The sequence below is a fragment of the Phocoena phocoena genome, chromosome 1 (assembly GCF_963924675.1).
Source record: "Phocoena phocoena chromosome 1, mPhoPho1.1, whole genome shotgun sequence".
NCBI classification, from domain to species: Eukaryota; Metazoa; Chordata; class Mammalia; order Artiodactyla; family Phocoenidae; genus Phocoena; species Phocoena phocoena.
In genome coordinates, this window is record NC_089219.1 from 75,020,281 (window position 1) to 75,038,512 (window position 18,232).

The 18,232-nt window shown below is 38.5% G+C and overlaps 1 protein-coding gene across 1 annotated transcript in view; it reads left to right on the plus strand.

Moving 5' to 3' along the window:
• DNAI3 (dynein axonemal intermediate chain 3) overlaps positions 1 to 18,232 on the plus strand; it is a 72,973-nt gene that overhangs the window by 13,867 nt on the left and 40,874 nt on the right. The window contains exons 4-7 of the mRNA XM_065887658.1: positions 179 to 283; positions 2,874 to 3,023; positions 4,076 to 4,275; positions 9,646 to 9,762. Coding sequence (XP_065743730.1) covers positions 179 to 283; positions 2,874 to 3,023; positions 4,076 to 4,275; positions 9,646 to 9,762 — 572 coding nt within the window. The remainder of the gene's footprint in view (positions 1 to 178; positions 284 to 2,873; positions 3,024 to 4,075; positions 4,276 to 9,645; positions 9,763 to 18,232) is intronic.

Below are 18,232 nucleotides of genomic sequence, written 5' to 3' on the forward strand. Positions count from 1 at the left end.
TTTTAAGAGCATTTGTAAGTTAATAAAATAACTTTGCAATTTGGGGTTATTAACCATAGGTTAGCACTATGGTTATCTTCTATGATTGATTGATTAAAGAAATATTAATTTGTGTCAAATCTGAATAAACTGAGTGACTACTGAACATTAACCTTCTTTTTTGATTATATTTTTGTAGGAATATCCTGGAGATGAGCTTCTCCTTGTTTACGACAAAGACTTCAAATATGGACTTAACTTTTATCTTATTGGAACTGAAGAGGGCAAGGAAAACTATTTAAATGTAAGCACACCCTAAGCAATCTGTTGATTGTCAGAAGGAAGCAGTACCTCTGGGGGAACCCCAGACATGGTCATGATTATTCTCATTCAGCTCTGATTCCCTGGGGCCTAGAGTAGGTGAGCTAAGGGTGAGCTAACTCAGACAACTCAGGGTAGCAGATACTCTACTTATTTGCCCTTCATTTACCCAGTGGGACTGGAAACAACAAATCTGGAGTACCACTGCTCTCGGCCATTCCTTGGCCCACATTCCTGCTTCTTCTCTTGCCATCACCATGACTTTGGGTAAGCTACTGAACCTCTCATCTGCAAAACGGTGGCACCAATAGGGCTGTTGTGAAGATTACATGGGCTGATGCAGGTAAAGCCCTTTGTATAGTGCCTGGCGCAAAGCTAAGTGCTCCATAAATTTTTGCTATGATTATTTAAAAGCAAAATTTTTAAAGGACAACTTGGTCAATGGGCAATTGAGGGGAACAGGGTGTCAAAGATAAGCAGAATATAAAAGAATGGTAGTTTCCAAGGAAAGGAAGTCAGTTCACCTTCGGGATGTTGCGTTCAAAGTGGTCATGAAAGGCAACAGGTTTCTGACACTTGCCTTCCGGTCTGGCATCCTCATGGGGAGGTTTGGTCAAACTGAGGGAGACAGAGGGGTTTGTGTGGTTGTCCAATAAGCAAGAAAAATAAAGGAAAGCCATAGAATTTAAAAATATCGAACACTTTTTACATTTGAAATAATTTCTCAGTTAGCCTTAATATTTTCAGTTTTATTTTTATGATTGCTTTATTCTGTGTTTTAATTTTTTTATTATGGTGAAATATTTCAAGTGTATAGAAAAGCACAGATGATGAAACAAATATCTATACAGTCACCACTCAGAATTAACAAATGTTAATATTTTATCATATTTACTTCAAATTCTTTTGAAAGGAAAGAAAATATAAGAGATAATGTTTCACTGCCTCTTACATCCTCCTTAATTCAATTTTTCTAACTTCTCTCTATAAGGAACTATTATTCTAAGGTTGTTATATAGTCTTCTGTCCATGGTTTCATACTGTTACCATGCATGTATGCTCCACAAATAATACATTTTATTGTTTTATTCATTTAAATTTTATATAAAATTATATTATACAACTTGTTTTGCAACTTTTGTTTTTCACCAAATTGTAAAATTCTAGGACCTATTCATGTTGATATGTTTAAAATCATATACATGTAGATTGAGTTTGTTCATTGCAACTGTTTTATGAGATTTTTATCTTCTGACTATATCAAAATGTATCAACCCTTTTCCCTATTGATATTCATTTGGTTGCCCATTTTTTCACTATTATGAATAAAGTAGCAGTGAACATCTATATATCTATATATGTACCTGTATCTATATCTTTATCTGTCTGTATATCTTCTTGTGGACATCTTGGTTTAAAAAACATTTGCTCTTTATAATTTAATGGATATCATATTTATTCATACATATAATCCTGTCATCAGAAAAACATTTCATTAAATCAGAGAAAATTAGTTTTATATTTTATCAAGTTTTAGCATTCCATATTCTTAAAGGCATACAGTAAATGCTTTTTTCTTACCACACATCTTTTCCTTTTTTTCCTCTCCCCTCTTGATTCTTTCATCTTCTTTATATATATATATATATATATATATATATATATATATATCCTTGATCTCTTTCTTTTTTGTCATTCTTCCCTTTTATTTTTTTACATAGTTTCCCTCTCATAGTTGAAAAGCATGAACCAACAAAGAAGAAAAATAATAAGAGCTTAACAAATTTATATAAAAGCAAAGTTTATTGCAAAATATACATGTGTAATTATAACCTAAATTTGGTAATATGTATATATATTTGCTGAACTTATCTCTTTTTTATTAATTGAAGTATAGTTGATTTACAATGTTGTGTTAGTTTCAGCTGTACAGCAATGTGATTCAGTTTTATATACATATGTGTATATATGTATATATATATTCTTTTTCAGATTCTTTTCCCTTATAGGTTGTTACAAAATACTGAGTAGAGTTCCCTGTGCTATATAGTAGGTCCTTGTTGGTTATCTATCTTATATACAGTAGTGTGTATATGTTAATCCCACCTCCTAATTTATTCCTCCCACCTTTCCCTTTGGCAGCCATAGGTTTTTTCTGGTAATATATTTTATTTTATTTTATTTTTTAATATATTATTTTTGAAACTTTTATTATTATTTATTTTATTTATTTATTTTTGGCTGCGTTGGGTCTTTGTTGCTGCGCGAGGGCTTTCTCTAGTTGGGGTGAGCGGGGCCTACACTTCATTGCGGTGTGCGGGCTTCTCATTGCGGTGGCTTCTCTTGTTGTGGAGCATGGGCTCTAGGCGTGCGGGCTTCAGTTGTGGCTCACGGGCTCTAGAGCGCAGGCTCAGTAGTTGTGGCGCACGGGCTTAGTTGCTCCGCGACATGTGGGATCTCCCCAGCCCAGGGCTCGAACCTGTGTCCCCTGCATTGGCAGGCGGATTCTTCACCACTGCGCCACCAGGGAAGCCCTGGTAATATATTTTAGAAGCCTATTTATTTTATTGCAGCCTCCAGAAGTTCCAGAAGAGCAAGAAGAATGTAAAGAACATATTCCTGAAGACATGTATATTTATAAGCCACCTATCTCTAAACCATGGGTTTCTCTGGGCAGTGAAAAAGAAATTGAGGAAGAATCGGTTAAAGAATCCACAAAAGAGGTAAGCAGCTTGAATATGATGTCTAGCCGTCACCTCCCTATAGCTGAGCAACACGTATCCCCGAGGGATCAGTGTGGTTTGCTGTGTTTGCTGCAGGGATATGGCTTTTTTTGATAGAAGAATGGTCACTGTCTTAGGGGGGTGTTATGTGCTGGACTGTGTCTCCCTCCAAAAGATAAGTTGAAGTCCTAAACCCCAGTACCTCAGAAAGGAAATGAGGGGAGTTTTATCCAATACGGCAGGCGTCATTATAAGAAGACGCTCCTGTGAAAACATAGAGACACAGGGAGGACGCCATGGAAGACGGAGGCAGAAATTGGAGTGATGTATCACAAGCCAAGAAACACCTAGGATTGCTGGCCATCACATCAGAAGCTGGGAGCAGGCAGGGAACAGATTCCGCCTCAGAAGGAACCAACCCTCCAACACCTTAGTTCAGACTTCCAGCCTCCACAACCAAGAGAATAAATTCCTGTTGTTTTAAGCTACCTAGTCTGTGGTATGTGGTTACAGCAGCCCTAGAAAACTAACTAAGTGGCATTCCCAGATCAGCCCCTGAGAGGAGCAATCGTGTGCAAGTGATTTATTATGAAAGGGCCCCATAAGAGAATAGGAAAGCAGCAGGACCGAGACAGAAGCCCTGCAAGGGTGCACTCTCAGGCAAAAGTCTGGCAGAGTGAAGGCTTCAGCCTGCACCTCTAGGGAACTCTGGAGTGTAAATTATACCTCAGAGTTGTCCCAAACGGAAGCAAAAGAGATGGGCTTCCATATGTCTCCCACCAGTCCATTGCTGGCCTGGATATAAACTTCTAGTCACTTCCTGTTCTTTGTACCTTCAGGCAAAGTGGTCCTGGTAGCTCTAGAGCATCCTCCACAGAAGAGAGGTAGGTGGCTGGTGGCTGTGGGAACAGAGAGCAAAAGGACCTGGAAAGGTGCACAGAAAGTACACAAAGGGGTCCAAGAGGATGTGGGCAGAGCACCAGTGTTATCGGCCACACATCATTTTTCTCCAGAGACTCGATTGTTTCCTGTACTGCTTACATGTGTTGCAGATTACATATATGATTTCTCGAAAACGAAGTGAATTTGGTGCCCCAGTTAAGTTCAGTGACCAGAATGCTTCCAGCGTAAAAGATGCCTATATTGAATGTACAGCCTACCCAGATAAAAATTTTACCCTTAAGCAACTTGAGAGAGATGTTGGCATGCAAGTAGTCCCCAAAATCAAGGACACAAGTACTCAGACAAGATGGTAAGTATGCGATGAATTTATATGTATTTTCAAAGGCAATTGTGGTAAAATCCAGCAACATCCATGATTACTTTGAGAGATCTGTATAATAGAAATGCATTGACAGTGATGCCAGATCCCCACAGAGTAATTCAGCTCAAGATCTAATTATAGGCAACAATGCCTTTTAACAATCTTACTAGGAAAATGAAATACAAGTATATAAGACTGTAAAGATTATGAAGTGGGAAAATGAGCAATGCTGTTAATAACAATAGTACTTCTCTCAGAGAAGGGGACCTGGTCATCTCATCTGAAATATGACCATTGCCTTCTAACTTGTCTATTCTACTGCCTAAGTGATCATTCTTACGTACCAAATTAGATTGTTTTACTTCACTACTGCCCAAATCTCTTCCATGTCTCCCCATGTCATCCAGAGCCATTAGGATGACATATAAGGTCCTCCTTCCTTCATGACAAGGCACTGTCTGCCTGTCCAGCCCTGTTCCCAAGCAAGCCCTCTGTGCTCTAGCCTATGAGCTACTTCCAGCTCCCAGAATACCTGCTCTCCCATGTTTTCCTGCCTTTGCCCTTGCTATTCCTCTGCATAAAATGCCCTTCACTACCTTACCCACCCCTCTTCACCCTTTAAGTTCCAGTTCAGTACCCCCTCCTCTGTGATTTCCTAGAAACTCCAGGTAGAGCTGATCACTCTCTCCTCTGGGTTCCCACTACAGCTTAGAGGTATCTTTATTGTAGCACTGATGACCCATATTTTATTCATCTGCTCACCTGTCTGCCTTAGATCCTGAGCACTTTGAGACTACAAATGATTAATTAAATTTGTAATTTAATTAAAATTTATCCAGTGAATTAATTGATGTAAAATTGGTTGCTGAGGGAATGCTTTGGGGATTTGAGCTCGGCTTTGAATGTTGTATAAATCTGAAGACATATTTAGCTAATCTATGCATATATTTTAGGATTAAGAAAAGTTACTTTGAAATAATTTTAGATCTATAAAAGATAAGCTACAAATGTTGAGTATGATTTGGAGACATAGAGAAAGGGAAAACATCCCAGATTTTTTTAAATGACCTGAACATCTAGGGGGTGAGATGAACAGAGTCTGCATAGGGCCACAAGGAGACCAGCCTGGGTAGCGTGGAGGGAACAGCAGAGACAAGCAGATTCTCTGTGGCAGACAATAGGGAATTTTGGCAAGGTCTGAAGCAAGGGAGAGGCAAGATTTAAGTTATTAAAGTAAGATGAGCCAGGCAGTATGTATTGGAGTGCAGAGGGAAAAAAAAAACCTGGAGTTGAGGAGATTGGCCAAATGGGAATCTACTGTAACTAAACCAGGTAAAGTAAGGTGGTGTCAGCAAACCAAGAAGAGAGGGTGAAGAGGAGACACGTATAAATACAAAATGCTGTAACTCCCATCATTAAAGCCAGCAAACAAAAAACTGTTTCAACCTTTCTGGCTATTAGCTACTTTCTCTGCTTTTTTTTTTCTTTTTCTTTTTAACAACAAAACTCCTCACAGCAGTTTTTCACATTCTCTAGTTGCACCTTCTCTTCCATTCTGCCTTGAGCCCACTCTAGTCTTAACAAGGTCACCAAAGACCTGCAGTGGTCTGATCGCCTAATCCCATTTTCAGACACCCTCTTTCTCCGCTTCTCATCAGTATTTAACATGGTTGACTATTTCTCCTTCTTGGCTTATGGGCAATACTCAGTGTACCCCTCCTAACTCACTGGCAGCTGCTTCTCAGCCTCTTTTACTGGATCCTTCTCCTTCCAATTTCTAAATATTAAAGGACCCCAAAGCTAACTCCTTTTGATGTTTTCTCTAACTACGCTTAATCCCTGGGTGAATTTATTCATTCCTGTGGTGTTACCTATTATCTGTTTGCTGGTGGCTCCCAAATCTATACCTTCAACCTCAGTCTCTCCCCTGAACTCTACACTCATTTATTCATCTGCTTCCTTAAGTATCTAATAGGTGTTTCAAAGTTCACATGCCCAGCAACAAACTTTTGATTTTCTATTTTCGTACCTGAAACTCCCTGAATCTTCCTCATCTCAGTACATGGCACTGATCTTCTTGTAATTACTCAGACCCCAAACCTTGAATTTTCTTGGGTCTATCTTCAGAACATATTCACTGCTATCACCTTGGTTCAAGCCACGATCGTCTCTTGCCTGGATTACTGGAATGCACCCTAACTGGGCTTTCTCCATCCATCCTTTCCCTCCTACATTCTGTTCTTCATAGAAGAGCCAGACTAATCCTGTTAAAATGCAAGTCATATCATGTCACTGACAAAAGCCCTCCTATGGCTTCCCATCCTGAAGGAACCTACAAGGCTTCATGTGATCTAAATTCCATCTGCCCCTCTACCCTCATTTCCCACAATTCCCCTGGTTCATCCATTCCAGGCCCACTGGCTTCCTTGTTCCTTGAACTCACCAAGCATTGTCTCTCTTCTCTCACCTTCGCCTCACCACAACTTAGAACTGAAGCTCCATAGACTGGAACTTTGTCTATTTTATTTACTTCTATATCCCCAACTCCTAGGACAGTTCCTGGCACATATTTATTAAATGGAGGGGGAAAAGGAACCAAGGAAGGGAAGGAGGAGGAGAATGATCACGTTAAGGAAGAATGTGCAGAGTCACTGACTTGAGTTCAATGTTTAGAGAAGAGCCATGAAATATACAGTGAGAGAGGCTGTGACCAGGAGAATCATGGGTCCTCAGTGTGGACCATAGTACAAAACATGCTTTTCAGATCTCTGTGAACCAAAGGATCAGGAACCATGAAAATGTAATGTTAAAGTTAGAGCACATGTACCTAGATACCAGGGGTCAGGACGAGACATGGGTCAGAAACCGGGGAGGCAGAAGACAGACGGGCCAAACCAAAAGAGATGAAGAGAAAGACAAGGACTGGTAGTCAAGTCTTGGCAGAGAATTAGGACATCAAAGATCATTAAACACCAAGAAGTATGGGTAAGACAGGAAAGAGAGAGGTGATTCATTAGTACAAAAGAAACTTAGATTTTGAGAAAAATTTCTTAGTCAAGACAACTAGAGATTTCTATTTTTCTACCAGGTTGCAGAAAAGTGAAAAGAATGAGTCAGCCAAGGTAGACTCACGAGGTAGACTCAGAAAGGGAGAGTGAACTTCCAACAACAAGGACCCTAACCACAGGACTCTAGATTTATTAGGCTCTCAATGAATGTTGACTGATAATGATGAACAGTTGTTTCTATGTAGATGGAGGGAATAGGTGAGAAATAGCGGCAGGTCTTGACCCACAAAGTGGGGTGGTGGGGGGGAGTAAATCAAAGGGAATTCAAATGGTTCAAATCCAGGTGACTTGGGAGAATGCTGGTACCACTTACTAAGATCAGAAATTAGGTGGAAAAGATGGGATATATGATTGTGATGGAAGAAGTAAAAAAACAAAATCAAAGATGAGGTTCAAAGAGTAATGACAGGGTTTCCCTGGTGGCGCAGTGGTTGAGAGTCCGCCTGCCGATGCAGGGGATACGGGTTCGTGCCCTGGTCCGGGAAGATCCCACATGCCGCGGAGCGGCTGGGCCCGTGAGCCATGGACGCTGAGCCTGTGCGTCCGGAGCCTGTGCTCCTCAACGGAAGAGGCCACAACAGTGAGAGGCACGCGTACGGCAAAAAAAAAAGAGTAATGACAATGAAAGCAAATGTTTACAGTGTCCTTACCACATACCAGGCATTCTTCTGAGAATCAATACTTTGCACATATCAACTCAATTAATCCTCACAACTGCCCTCTGAGGTAGGCACCATCTCCATTTTACAAATAAGGAAACTAAGGCAAAAAGAGGTTAAAAATGAAAGCTCAATGTTTAGAACAATATTTAAAGCAATAATGAATAGATCTGCTGAGAAACAACAAAACAAATCACATTTTAAAAAGTAAGAGTGACTCAGTCATATTGCTACTTTGATGAAACCACCAGGCACCATATAATTTCTTACTTAATCCTACCTGGTGGGTACTAGTGTGGGATAGAAAATTAAAGGTGACGCTAAGATCTGAACCCAAGTCTCTGGTTCCAGCACCAGCATTCTTTCTTTCCATCACTCTGTCTTCTGCTATGGATACTGATCTAGGCAGGGAAAAAAAGAATGAATTGTTCAGTTAAGTATAAACAAAACTCTCTTTACCGCTCTGTTTGATTACTCTCCATTAATATACTTGCCTCTCAGAGACATTTTCCTGACATTTGTTCAACAACACAGGTTAAATACAACCTAATTTTTTTTGAGCACTTAAAATGTCCTAGGCACTGTTTTAAAAGCTTTGCATCTATTAACACATTCAATCCTTACAATGACACTGTGAGCTAGGGACTTTCAGAATTTCTTTTAGGGATGAAAAGCCAGGCACAGAGAGGTTAAATAATTAGCTCAGGGTCACATAGCTAGTAAGTGATAGAACCAGGCTTCAAAGCCAGGCAGCCTGTCACCAGAGTGCACTCTCTTAAGGACTTGCCATATGATCTTTCTACAGCCCCACACCCTAAGATCAAGGAGCTCACTCAGTCTAGTGGGTGAGACTCACAAAGCCCAGAGGTACAATACAATGTGTTGTGTTCAAGGGTGGAGGTGAACACTGAGAGTGGACTGGATGCAATAAGTTTTCTCCCAGAGATGGTGCTGCCATTACTGCCAAAATGTAACTTGTTCCAGGTTTTGTGTATTTAGAGCAGAGTTTCTCAACCTCAACACTACCGGCTGGATAATTCTCTGTTGTGGGAGAGCTGCCTTATGCACTCTAGCATCCCTGGGCTCTACCCTCTAGATCCCAAAGGATCAGGAACCATGAAAATGTAATGTTAAAGTTAGAGCACATGTACCTAGATACCAGGGGTCAGGCTCTTCCCGGTTGTGACAACCAACATTGTTTCCAGACATTACCAAGTATTCCTGGATTGAGAAGATGGAACAGGATCGCATTGGTTGAGAAAGACTGATTTAATGAAATGAAGAAAGAATGATACACAAATGTGACAAAATGTTAATAATTAATGAATCTGGGTAAAGAATGTATGGGAATTTCTTATACCCTTCTTACAACTTTTCTGTAAGTTTGAAATGATAGCTAAATATTTTTTTTACAATAAAGAGCTTGTTGATTATGTCAAAGAGAAATTCACACATACTTAGAATGGCAGCCAACATCAATTGTCTAGGATAAAGAAAAAATTCAATATGTAGAATTTAAGTATAAAAGAATATCCTAATATTGTCACAGAGAAAAATCTTGGCCCTGTTATGACCTATATTTGCTTGTCTTTGGTCTAACTTTTGGTATTCGATTTCTTTCAATATATTAGGACATATCCCAAAAATGCTACTACACAATATTATCCAAGAGAATTTTCGGAAGAAGAAAAAGAGGCACTGGGACAATCAAAGACTTTGACTGGGTTTCTTAACAATGTGTCTATAAGGTAAAAATTGTATATTAAATTTAAAAAAACATAAAAGGTATATGTTTACTTATAGTAATAGGTCTGAAAAAACAACTCTGTACCTGGTGTACAGATAGAAAGTATGAAGACAGTTATCAGATACACATGAGCATGTGACACCTTCTACAGATTCTCAGTCTTTCCCTTCTATTGCTGAGCAACATGCTAGACCTTCTAAGCTAGGGCCACACCAAACAGTGTCAGCCTGGAAGGTGTATATAGTTGAACATGTGAGGATGTTCTCCTAACGGAAAATTAACATTTGTTTACCATGGTTTCCCTTATTTAAGTCTTTTTCTTCACTCCTCAGTCTGCTTCTTAGCTTCATTGATTTTTACAGGATGACAAAGGTGAGGATGTTGTGGATATTGAGGATGAGCATTACCATGACGATAGGAATTTACAAAAATACCTCTTAAATAAGAATCTGAAGTCAGTTCAGACGTAATTTTTGGATATGTCACCCTTATCTCTAATTCCTGTGTTGCTGCCACTCTTACTGGCCCTGAAAGAGAGGTGTCTTTAAAATGTCCCCTACACTCATATTCAGGCCCTAGGCAGACCCTGGGGACTTCTAAACCAGAGAAAGAGTTTGAAGGTCTCATCAAGTCGATATCAGAGTTCAGGTAAGTGGAGCCAATGGTGGACATGTCTACCAGTTGTACGATTGGTTACCATTTCTTCCCAAAATTAAAGATTTGGTAGACAAGTTCATTTACAGCCCAAGTTAAGCTCTTTTATTTTTATTTTTAAGAAAACATTTTAAGATTAAATGTCTTGAAAATTCCTTGTGACAACCTAGAGGGGTGGGATGGGGGAGGGTGGGAGGGAGGCCCAAGAGGGAGGGGGATATAGGTATACATATAGCTGATTCACTTTGTTGTACGGCAGAAACTAACACAACATTGTAAAGCAATTATAATCTAATAAAGATGTTAAAAAAAAAAAAAGAAAAGGAAATTCCAACAACTCTCAAAAGTTGTTACCTATGCCTAGAGAGAATCTGGTTCAAAAATTCACTAATTATTCAAAGAGAGCTTATTAACTATTTGCCACTCACTTACAGCATGTGTGCTATAGTTTTTCCTGTGTAGACAATTAGAAAGAAACCAGAAAACCTGAGGTTTCTTTTCTTCATATCAAAATTAAGTAATTATTAAAATTTTTCCTAAGGACATTAAAAATGAGAAGTCTGTCTCTGTACAATCAATTTCAAGGGAATAAATGGTCTATAGCCAATTCTCAATTATCTACATTGTGTATTATCTTTATTTTTTTAATATTTATTTATTTGGCTTCATCGAGTCTTAGTTGCGGCAAGCCAGATCTTTGTTGCGGCATGCGGGCATGGGGGATCCTTAGTTGCAGCATGCATGTGGGATCCAGTTCCCTGACCAGGGATCCAACCCAGACCCCCTGCATTGGGAGCATGGACTCTTAGCCAATGGACCACCAGGGAAGTCCCTGTATTATCTTTAGACATGGGCTTTTATTCTTCCCTTTCAATTGCCAAGCTTATAAGGAGAGGGATGGTGAACAGCTTCATAATTCCCTCCTTGAGATGTGGGAAGGAGGAGCCAGAACTATAAGAAGAAAGAGGAAAATTGGTACAGGAATTTTAACAGCATTGGCCAAGAATAAATAAGAAACCACATCTACATCACAGCCATGCTTCCCACTCTAGAACTGTTTAAGGTTTACTTAATTTTTTAAGATTAGAATAAGCCTTGTTTTGTTCTGGAAGAGAGCTCTTTTAGAAATGAGTTCTTTCCTTCTCATAGAATTTTGTCCAGAACAAACCTAAGGCAAGCATTATTTGCAAAAGAAGAAAATGATCTGAGAGGAGAGAGAGAAACTTCAAGAGGATTCTCAAAGCAACTAAGAAACGTTCGTTTGGGGGTTAAAAAAACAGTGATACCCATGGGCTTTCACTCAGACAACAAGCTTTGCTAGCCTCCAGTTCATCTCTCTCAGAAACCACGTGGGAGAGTGCACCAAAATCAAGAAACAGGAAACCAGAGAAAAGGTGCTGTCTTCACTTCTCCCTTGTGAAGACAGTTCAGGCTGAAACAGAAAGAAATGATTTTGAAAATGCTAACGAATGCTTCTACTTGAAACTGGGCTTAAACCTTGAAGCTCTGGGTTGTTCATAGGGTTTTTCAGGGTTGTTCAAACACAGGGTTGTTCAAACTTTAATGTGCATATATGAACCACCTGGGCATCTTGTTAAAATGCAGGTTCTGACTAAGTAGGTCTGGGGTGGAGCCTGCTGCTTTGCATTTCTAACAGCTCCAGGTCATGCTGATGCTGCCGGTCCAAGGAAATGCATCTAGTTTGAAAGATGAAGTACAAGAAGAATTTAGACCAAAGAGTATTCAATTACACAGTGAATGGTAGTGTAATGATTAATGACAGAGGTATTAAATGGTACCCTTATTTAATATGTTAGGAATATCTATTAGGATACTTACTGCTTATATTTAATTATCTAAATAAAGAGTTTTTTTCTTATTTTAGGAAATTCATAATTGAAAACCACTTTCAACTTACTATATTTATTTAAAAACCAAGTTGTTTAGACTTTCAGTCATTAGGGTAAAACCTTGGGTGGCATTCTAATTATGGGAAAGCTCCTAGAGGCCTTGGGAGGGGGCTGAGCTTTAAAGCCTAAACATATAAAGGGACAATAAACATTACAGTAACTTATAAAACAGGAACTTGTCAAGCCAAGTTCCCTAGACTAAGAAGAGCACCAAGATTGTTTTTTAAAAGAGCAACATTAGTATTTTTAGCAGGATAATTCTTCATTTTAGGGACTGTCTTATGCATTGTGGGAGGTTTAGTAATAGAATTAAAAACATTAGCACCTCCCAGACACTGTGACAGCTAAAACCACCACCACCCCCCACCACCACACACACACACACACTTCTAAATTCCAAATCTCCCCTTGAGAATCTCTTATTTGTTGTTTTAAATTGTATATAGTATAATTATTATATATATTAATATAATAATTATATATATTTAAATACAATAATTAGTATACATGATCATTTGGTACTGAATATGGCTAAGAAAATTGCCTTTTCTATCAGTTTGGAGTTTTCAAAAAGCAAATGAGATCAAGTTCAAAGTGGAAGTTTACTGAGAAGTTCACTGTGAAAAATAAAGGGAAGGGAAGCAGGATTGAACAGGGAGAGCTTCAGACAAACTCTCAGCCAACACAACAGGGAGCTGCAGAGGAAGATGACCTGTTAGAGGTGTCCTGCCAGGGACAGAACTGGCAGGCCCTTGTGCCCACAGTGACCATGCTCAGTCCTTTTTTTAAAGTCTTTTTTTAACATCTTTATTGGAGTATAATTGCTTTACAATGTTATGTTAATTTCTGCTCTATAACAAAGTGAATCAGCTATACGAATACATATATCACCATATCCCCTCCCTCTTGTGTCTCACTCTCACCCTCCCTATCCCACCCCTCTAGGTGGACACAAAGCACAGAGCTGATCTCCCTGAGCTATGCGGCTACTTCCCACTAGCTATCTATTTTACATTCGGTAGTGTATATATATGTCAATACCACTCTCTCACTTCGTCCCAGCTTACCCTTCCCCCTCCCCATGTCCTGAAGTCCATTCTCTACATCTGAGTCTTTATTCCTGTCCTGCCATTAGAGTCTTCAGAACCTTTTTTTTTTTTTTTTTAGATTCCATATATATGTGTTAGCATACAGTATTTGTTTTTCTCTTTCTGACCTACTTCACCCTGTATGACCAACTCTAGGTCCATACACCTCACTACAAACAACTCAATTTTGTTTCTTTTTATGGCTGAGTAATACTCCACTGTATATATGTGCCACATCTTGTTTATCCATTCATCTGTTGATGGACACTTGGGTTGCTTCCAAGTCCTGGCTATTGTAAATAGTGCTGCAGTGAACATTGTGGTACATGAATCTTTTTGAATTATGTCTTTCTCAGGGTATATGCCCAGTAGTGGGATTGCTGGGTCAGATGGTAGTTCTATTTTTAGGTTTTGAAGGAACCTCCATACTGTTCTCCATAGAGGCTGTATCAATTTACATTCACACCAACAGTGCAAGAGGGGTCCCTTTTCTCCACACCCTCTCCAGCATTTATTGTTTCTAGATTTTTTGATGATGGCCATTCTGACTGGTGTGAGGTGACACCTCATTGTAGTTTTGATTTGCATTTCTCCAATGGTTAGTGATGTTGACCATCCTTTCATGTGTTTGTTGGCAATCTGTATATCTTCTTTGGAGAAATGTTGATTTAGGTCTTCTGCCCATTTTTGGATTGGGTTGTTTATTTTTTCGATATTGAGCTGCATGAGCTGCTTGTGTATTTTGGAAATTAATCCTTTTTCATTTGCTTTGTTTGCAAATACTTTCTCCCATTCTGAGGGTTGTCTTTTCATCTTGTTTATGGTTTCCTTAGCTGTGCAAAAGCTTTTAAGTTTCATTAGGTCCCATTTGTTTATTTTTGTTTTTATTTCCATTTCTCTAGGAGGTGGGTCTAAAAGGATCTTGCTGTGATTTATGTCATAGAGTGCTCTGCCTATGTTTTCCTCTAAGAGTTTTATAGTGTCTGGCCTTACATTTAGGTGTCTAATCCATTTTGAGTTTCTTTTTGTGTATGGTGTTAGGAAGTGTTCTAATTTCATTCTTTTACATGTAGCTGTCCAGTTTTCCCAGCACCACTTATTGAAGAGGCTATCTTTTGTACATTGTATATCCTTGCCTCCTTTGTCATAGATTAGTTGACCCTAAATGCGTGGGTTTTTCTCTGGGATTTCTATCCTGTTCCATTGGTCTATATTTCTTTTCTTGTGCCAGGACCATACTGTCTTGATTACTATAGCTTTGTAGTATAGTCTGAAGTCAGGGAGCCTGATTCCTCCAGCTCCATTTTTCTTTCTCAAGACTGCTTTGGCTATTCAGGGTCTTTTGTGTTTCCACATAAACTGTGAAATAGTTTGTTCTAGTTCTGTGAAAAATGCCATTGGTAGTTTGATACGGATTGCACTGAACCTGTAGATTGCTTTGGGTAGTATAGTCATTTTCACAATGTTGATTCTTCCAATCCAAGAACGTGGTATATCTCTCCATCTGTTTGTACCACCTTTAATTTCTTTCATCAGTGTCTTATAGTTTTCTGTATACAGGTCTTTTGTCTCCTTAGGTAGGTTTATTCCTAGGTATTTATTCTTTTTGTTGCAGTGGTAAATGGGAGTGTTTCCTTAATTTCTCTTTCAGATTTTTCATCATTAGTGTATAGGAATGCAAGAGATTTCTGTGCATTAATTTTGTATCCTGCTACTTTACCAAATTCATTGATTAGGTCTAGTAGTTTTCTGGTAGCATCTTTAAGATTCTCTTTGTATAGTATCATGTCATCTGTAAACAGTGACAATTTTCCTACTTCTTTTCCAATTTGGATTCCTTTAATTTCTTTTTCTTCTCTGATTGCTGCGGCTAAAACTTCCAAAACTATGTTGAATAATAGTGGTGAGAGTGGGAAACCTTGTCTTGTTCCTGATCTTAGTGGAAATGGTTTCAGTTTTTCACCACTGAGAATGATTTTGGCTGTGGGTTTGTCATATATGGCCGTTATTATGGTGAGGTAAGTTCCCTCAATGCCTACTTTCTGGAGGGTTTTTATCATAAACGGGTGTTGAATTCTGTAGAAAGCTTTTTCTCCATCTATTGAGATGATCATATGGTTTTTCTCCTTCCATTTGTTAATATGGTTTATCACATTGATTTGCATATATTGAAGAATCCTTGAGTTCCTGGGATAAAGCCCACTTGATCATGGTGTATGATCCTTTTAATGTGCTGTTGGATTCTGTTTGCTAGTATTTTATTGAGGATTTTTGCATCTATGTTCATTAGAGATATTGGCCTGTAGTTTTCTTTTTTTGTGACATCTTTGTCTGGTTTTGGTATCAGGGTGATGGTAGCCTCAAGGAATGAGTTTGGGTGTGTTCCTCCCTCTGCTTTATTTTGGAAGAGTTTGAGAAGGATAGGTGTTAGCTCGTCTCTAAATGTTTGATAGAATTCACCTGTGAAGCCCTCTGGTCCTGGGCTTTTGTTTGTTGGAAGATTTTTAATCACAGTTTCAATTTCATTGTTTGTGATTGGTCTGTTTATATTTTCTATTTCTTCCTGGTTCAGTCTCAGAAGGTTGTGCTTTTCTAAGAATTTGTCCATTTCTTCCAGGTTGTCCATTTTATTGGCATATAGTTGCTTGTAGTAATCTTTCATGATCCTTTGTTTTTTCTGCAGTGTCAGTTGTTACTTCTTATTCATTTCTAATTCTATTGAATTGAGTCTTCTCCCTTTTTTTTCTTGATGAATCTGGCTAATGTTTTATCAATTTTGTCTATCTTCTCAAAGAACCAGCTTTTAATTTTATTGATCTTTGCTATCATTTCCTTCATTTGTTTTTCATTTATTTCTGATCTGATCTTTATGATTTCTTACCTTCTGCTAGCTTTGAGGGTTTTTTGTTCTTCTTTCTCTAATTGCTTTAGATGTAAGGTTACATTGTACATTTAAGATGTTTCTTGTTTCTTGAGGTAGGATTGTATTGCTATAGACTTCCCTCTTAGAACTGGTTTTGTGGCATCCCATAGGTTTTGGGTCGTTGTGTTTTCATTGTCATTTGTTTCTAGGTATGTTTTGATTTCCTGTTTGATTTCTTCAGTGACCTCTTGGTTATTTAGTAGTGTATTGTTTAGACTCCATGTCTTTGTATTTTTTACAGATTTTTTTCTTGTAATTGATATCTAGTCTCATAGCATTGTGGTTGGAAAAGATACTTGATACAATTAAAATTTTCTTAAATTTGCCAAGACTTGATTTGTGACCCAAGATATAATCTATCCTGGAGAATGTTCCATGAGCACTTGAGAAGAAAATGCATTTTGTTGTTTTTGGACAGAATGTCCTATAATATCAATTAAGTCCATCTTGTTTAATGTGTCATTTAAAGCTTGTGTTTCCTTATTTACTTTCATTTTGGATGATCTGTCCATTGGTGAAAGTAGGGTGTTAAAGTCCCCTACTATGATTGTGTTACTGTCAGTTTCCCCTTTTATGGCTGTTAGCATTTTCCTTATGTATTGAGGTGCTCCTCTGGTGGGTGCATAAATATTTACCATTGTTATACCTTCTTCTTGGATTGATTCCTTGATCATTATGTACTGTTCTTCTTTGTCTCTTGTAAAAGTCTTTATTCTAAAGTCTATTTTGTCTGATATGAGAATGCTACTTCAGCTTTCTTTTGATTTACATGTGCATGGAATATCTTTTTCCATCCCCTCACTTTCAGTCTGCATGTGTCCCTAGGACTGAAGTGGGTCTCTTGCAGACAGCATATATACGGGTCTTGTTTTTGTATCCATTCAGCCAGTCTGTATCTTTTGGTTGGAGCATTTAATCCATTTACATTTAAGGTAATTATCCATATGTATGTTCCTATTACCATTTTCTTAATTGTTTTGGGTTTGTTATTGTATATCTTTCCCCTCTCTTGTGTTTCCTGCCTAGAGAAATTCCTTTAGCATTTATTGTAAAGCTGGTTTGGTGGTGCTGAATTCTCTTAACTTTTGCTTGTCTGTAAAGGTTTTAATTTCTCAGTTGAATCTGAATGAGATTCTTGCTGGGTAGAGTAATCTTGGTTGTAGATTTTTCCCTTTCATCATTTTATATATGTCCTGCCACACCCTTCTTATGGGGATTCCCTTCTATGTTATTTGTTGCTTTTCCCTTGCTGCTTTTAATATTTTTTCTTTGTATTTAATTTTTGATAGTTTGATTAATATGTGTCTTGGCATGTTTCTCCTTGGATTTATCCTGTATGGGACTCTCTGTGCTTCCTGGACTTGATTGACTCTTTCCTTTCCCATATTAGGGAAGTTTTCAACTATAATCTCTTCAAATATTTTCTCAGTCCCTTTCTTTTTCTCTTCTTCTTCTGAGACTCCTATAATTCGAATGTTGGTGCATTTAATGTTGTTCCAGAGGTCTCTGAGAGTGTCCTCAATTCTTTTCATTCTTTCTTCTTTATTCTGCTGTGCAGTAGTTATTTCCACTGTTTTATCTTCCAGGTCACGTATCCGTTCTTCTGTGTCAATTATTCTGCTATTGATTCCTTCTGGAGAATTTTTAATTTCATTCATTGTGTTGTTCATCATTGTTTGTTTGCTCTTTAGTTCTTCTAGGTCCTTGTTAAACGTTTCTTGTATTTTCTCCATTCGATTTCCAAGGGGTTTTTTTTGTGGGGTTTTTTTTGCGGTACACAAGCCTCTCACTGTTGTGGCCTCTACCGTTGCAGAGCACAGGCTCTGGACGTGCAGGCTCAGTGGCCATGGCTCACAGGCCCAGCCACTCCGCGGCATGTGGGATCCTCCCGGACCG